Raw genomic sequence first — 6,000 nt, forward strand, 5'->3', positions numbered from 1 at the left:
GGGTTGAAATTATTTTTATCTTATTTTCAATTTTGATGATGAATTTTGTTATAACTTCATGAATGTAGACGAAAAATAAGAATACAATTTTTCGATATGTGTCTTGGTTTTCGAAATATCGAAAGCTAAATGATTAAACAAAATTTTCAATTTTCGATGTTTTGAAAATTAAGCCAGATATCAATTTTATTCTTACTTTTCGTCTTATATCGTCAAGTAATAATATAAATTTATCATCAAAATTGAAAATATCTATTTTTAAATTTGTACCCTCACTACCATGCTCATACATCCTTAATATTGGTTTCATGGTAAAACGGTCGATGGATAATTAAAGTTAAAACAGTAATAAAATATTGTAAAAAAAAATTAATTGTGCCCGACTAATTAAGCATGTATGAGCACGGTAGTGGGAACACAAATTTAAAAATCGTACTACCTTAATACACGTTTTTATATCACAAAAAAAATGTTAATGATTGATGATTTTCAACGGGTATTTTTTCGTTTCGTCTATTATTTAAATTTTTAGTTGATATTACAACACTCGACAAAGTCACGCCTAATAGAATATACAAGATATTATTATTAAAAAAAACATAATATATCGCGCGGTGACTATTTCAAAATTTTATTGTGTCTGAGTATAAGTAAGTAGCTGAATATAGCTGAGTTTTGAGTTTAAACAATTTATTGCATACGTAATTTTATGGTTAATTTATTAAAAAATGTATATGATTTTAAACTTAACGCTGATAAAATAAAAACAAATGAAATAATAGTATGTTGATATCTACGTTTTTGAAACACTCAATATATTTTTTATTATATGATATAATACTTTATTTATATTTGATTAAATGAACCTTAACAACAATGATGAGTCATTTAATTCCTCTCAAAAATTTTCCAAATTTAATTCATATTATTTGAGGAAGTAAAGTTAATTTTCCTGGAGATCTCGCTTTTCTAATGGTAGAACAAGTGCCAAGGCAAATTCAGACTTGTGGTTGAAATTATTTAATTTTGATGATGAATTTGGTTATAACTTCATACATCCTTTCCATATTTGTCTTGGTTTTCGAAATACGGAAAGCTAAATTATTAAACAAATATTTCAATTTTCGATATTTTGAAAATAACTTCAGATAACGAAAAAACTGTATTCTTACTTTTTGTCTTATACCTATTGGTCAACATAATTCATCATAAATTGAAATTATAGCTTTTATGTGGCCCGACTACCGTGTCATACATCCTTAATTAGCCAGGCACAACGGATTTTTATTGTTTTCAATAATTTATTCCACGTACAAGTTTTGGAGAAATCTATGAAAGCATATCATACCATTAGACCAATGTTAAATATGCCTACTTATGAAATCATTTATTTATTTAAATAGTCGGGCAACCTTTTTCAGCCAACTTCATATAAAAAAAATTAAGCCTTTTATCCAAAATTGCCATGGCGCTCATTTAAATGCATATTTCAAGCAGGCAGTTGTGGTGATAAAATAAATATAAATGCGATTTCGTGAATTTATTTAGAAACCCAGAAATGGATTGTTTTCGCGTTCAACGTGTTTTATTCTAGATTATACTCTAAAAAAAAAATACTAGATTGAAGGTGGTGGCTTGGGCGTTGATATTCTTTTAACAAGTTAATATTTCTTGATTCAACGAATTCTTTACCTAATTCAAGAAAATAAGTATTTGACTGCTTAAGTCAAAAGTGTTACTGAAAAAAGATCTTTTCACGAACAAAAAACAATTTTTTTTAATTGATAAGGCTTAGGAAAATTGCATTACTTAATCGGTCCTTGATGTATAACTCTAAAATTTAAGTGAAGTTCATACTTTCTGTAAAAAAATAATAAATGATTAAAGCCGATCGCATTAATCAACTTTAATCTATATATTTTAAGATTACCTTGACAATGAACTTAAAAATTAATTTAGTGATGTTCCGGGTCATTAAAATCTCAAAGAAATTTAAAGTATAAGATTTTTATTTTAAATCGTATCGTAATCAAATAAAAGAGACCGATTTGTAAAAACCATAATTAAATAAGTATTTAATTTTATCGAATAAATATACGTCAATATAAAATGGGTGCTTAAATTTAAATTTTATATTATTGCTATTACCGATTAAACTGAGATAATCATTAAATTTTAATCGATCGAAATAAAAAATGAGACTTATCGGTAAGATTTTGAATTAAGTAACCCGTATTATTAAATAATTTTTTTTTAAAATCATAATAATAATATTATTAAATACATATTACGCGTACGAGATGTGTAAGGTGAGAACTTTTACAATGCCTTTTTATAAAATAATATATACAGTGTGTCCAATTAAGTCGACGCCATAAGAAAACCTTTTTTATTATTCATTTCACGATAAAAAGTTTTGCATTGCCTAAAACGCAAAATGAATCAGTCAGATATTAATTTTTCGCATTCGTTAAGTTAATTTTGACAAATTCTGTGAGTATCAATTTGTCCTTCTTTAATCTAGAATAGCTCTTTATTTACCAAAATTTACATTTTTCCGACAATTGTCGTACACGACTACAAAAAATTTACATCTGATTATTTGTATTTTTAGTGTACTAGGCCTTATTATGAAGAAATAATAAAAAAAGTTTTTCATAGGGAACTGACTTAATTTGGACACGCGGTACATATTGTGTGTATTGTGTAGCCACTGGCCGATCACCGACGCAACAAACCATGAGAAGATAGAATTTAGCTCTTTTATATTATATTTATAGTACAAGATCTCATGGCAGTACCAAATACGTATTAAAACAATAAAATAAAAAAGGTGGAAAAAAATTAACCGGTGAAAATTTTGGAATTTTTAAAATTTATGAAATTGGATGTCTCTAGTTTTGGAAAACGGCGGGACTGGTTCTAATTAAATTAATTTCAGAAATTAAGAATATATAATGTTTAAAATGTTTCCAAATTTTATTTGTCTGTATAGACGTCATCGATTCCCAAAATTGATCATATTTCGAAAGATGTTTTAGGTATTTTATGACGTATTTGTTACTGCTGTGAGAGCTTCGCCTATTATTATAGATCTGTTCTCTTTGATGAAGAAATTCTTGTTTTACACAAGTAAAAAACATGTACCTAGGCGAAAAAAAGGAGGTGTATTTTTTTATAAACGTAAAATATACCATGTGTGTATGCATTTTTATTGAAATCAAAACTTCTTTAGGCACGTTGAGCACTTTTTGGGTGAACACAAATCTTGGTACTCGCTATCACGCTCCATACATTGAAAACAATGGTTCTCACCCGATCACTGAAGTTAAGAAACATTGAGTACACTTAGTTCTAGGATTGGTGACCGCTTGGAAACCCTGTTTGTTGCTGCTTTTTTTATTATTTATAATAATTTTTTATACATGCTCATTATGAAATTTTAATTATTTATACTATATCTACTTACTTAAAAAATTTATAAAAAAAAAACACAGTTATTTCAAAGTTTTAAGTTTTTACTGTTGTCAAGAGTCCCCACGACTGACTATCTTTTTTCTTTATAATTTGTATATTAAAAGCTTCGAAGTATTTTGTTTTTTTCTTTTATAAATAAGTCGAAATTATTTTTATCAGTTAGAAATTAATTAGAAAAAAATAATTTTCTCTGAAAAGGTAGTTTTGAGATGTGATATTGCAAATTTTAAAAAACCTTTCTCGCGCCATGTAAAACAAATACATTTTATGTCAACAAAATGTTGGAAGCCGAGAGAAAAAATTAATGAGAGTACAAAAAAAATTCTTTCAAAAATGAGTGAAATTAATGTGAAAACTGTCTAAAATATACATTTTATCAATTTCCCATCGCTCCTTCACCGTGTGAACATGAAAAACCGTTTCCTTAATATAACTTTACACACATGGTGTACACGATATACATATAATATTATTATGGTCGTGGTTGACAACACATTATGGAGAAGAGGTTCGTGGCTTAGATATAATCATCGTAATAATAAAATATGAAATACATGCTCCTCCAGGTGTTTGTTTCTTAGTTCTATGAATCGTAAACAAATTTTTTTTTTACTTTAAGCAAGAAAAAAATCTCAATAAATTAACATTAAACAAAACGCAGTAATATTTCGAAAAAAAAATTGTCAAAAAATCAATTTATAATTTCAATAAAAATTAGCATTTTTTTTTTAAAACCTGGGTGCGAACACCTGGTCACAATCACTCGCGCAAAATGATTCATCACGCGCAAAAAAAAACAGTCAACATAAATACGAGTTTTATTTCATGTCACACAAATTTGTTTATTAGTTAATTATTTATAATTATTATTAGCTAATTAATATACAACTTTTAAAATAAATAGCTGTAATAAAAACATTTAAAGCCATAATAAAAATATTTATAGCTTGCTGAAAAAAAATATATACATAATTTTTTTTACAGCCCTTTAAAAAAATATATATATATAACTTTCACACTTTCGATTTTTTTAAGTAAAATATATAAAAAAAAGAATAAATCTTACCTGCCGGTCGTTGTATACGTTTTCCCGTATTATATTCATCATCCAAAAGTAACGGAAAATGTCTTCGATTTCCTGGTCCAGCTAATACAATAACAATTGTATTCGAACCTAATAAGGTTAAAATGTATGCGAAAAATACAAGTTTAATTGATTGAAACATTTTTTTTAAATTTTAAATCACTTAATTTTTTATCTCACAGTTCAAAATATTTAAGTTTATTTTTAATTTTCTTAAAATTAATTTACTTAAAAGAAGCAAAAAAAATTTTTCACATTTTAATAATAAAAAACTTTCTTGTTTGTCAACAATTAAAAAATAAAATAAAAACACGCGCGATTTAACTAATCGCGGAAATATTAATAAAGCACTTAAATTATCAGGTGATGATTTTATCTAAGAAAAAAAACACTTATTTTTATTTGAAGTCAACAACTGGAAAAACTCACATGTATTTTAAGCGAAAATCCGATAGTGAAGTTAAGACTGACAATGTTTCACTAAGATATGTTTTGAAAATCGTCACATTTATTTCAACTCCGATTCCGACGTTCAACTAAAAATGTGTATTATAAGTTTGTATCTGTACTGTATGTCACCTCGTATACTAGCCGACGACTCTCTTTCAAATAGACTCGGTGAGTTTTAGTTAGTTATTACACTCGACTCACATGCAATGCACCAAGTGTTGTAATATACTCTGATATTTCTGTTTGTGATGTGGTGGACTTATTTTGTGACTCCCACCTCTACGAAAACAAATCAGAAGAATCATGTAATCAACAAATCAATATCGACCAATATATGTTCACTTTTGTAGTATTATCAGAAAGCGATTTACCTTTTATCATATACATATACATAACAGTAGCAATAATAATAACTTTTAATCCTTTTTTTTTGAAAAGTCAAAGAGTTAATCTTTTTATGCTGGGGAATTCCAAAATTTTTGTGGAGCGCCTTACCTGTTTGTGTGATATATTTTTGTAAATTTTTAATTCAATTATGTTTTATGGATTTTAATTTTTTTTTTGAAATTTGAATTATTTATTAGTTTTTAGAACGAAAATGTCATAATTTCAAAGAAAAAATTTCTGGTTTGAAAATTTTTACAACCTCCATGTCTTTGTTCAAATATGTTCTAGAACATTTTTCTAAATCTTTATATTAGAATTGTTTTAATATAATTAGTAGGTGCTGACATAGTTTTTCCGACATAAACCTAAAATTTTCTCATTAACTGTCGTTTCGTGAGCTGAATATCTAGCCGAAAAGAAAGGAAAATTATCCTAAATTTAAATTTTATAATTTTGTTTGTGGAAGTACATGAAATATAACGAATTTTAAAATTATCAATGTAAAATTTTCTATCCAATTTTATTCCTGACGCAAGGCCGTGCACACTGGAGGAATTTTCGGGGTAAAAATCCTTCCCATTGAGAATTTGTCCAATTAATTT

At 26.7% G+C, this 6,000-nt stretch overlaps 1 protein-coding gene across 1 annotated transcript in view; it reads right to left on the reverse strand.

Moving 5' to 3' along the window:
* Positions 1 to 4,703, reverse strand: part of LOC123296313 (dorsal-ventral patterning protein Sog) — a 101,907-nt gene extending 97,204 nt beyond the window's left edge. Inside the window, exon 1 of the mRNA XM_044877773.1 lies at positions 4,544 to 4,703. Within this exon, the coding sequence (XP_044733708.1) occupies positions 4,544 to 4,703 (160 nt within the window). The remainder of the gene's footprint in view (positions 1 to 4,543) is intronic.
* Positions 4,704 to 6,000: the final 1,297 nt, after the last annotated feature.

This window comes from Chrysoperla carnea, chromosome 3 (assembly GCF_905475395.1).
Source record: "Chrysoperla carnea chromosome 3, inChrCarn1.1, whole genome shotgun sequence".
Lineage (NCBI taxonomy): Eukaryota > Metazoa > Arthropoda > Insecta > Neuroptera > Chrysopidae > Chrysoperla > Chrysoperla carnea.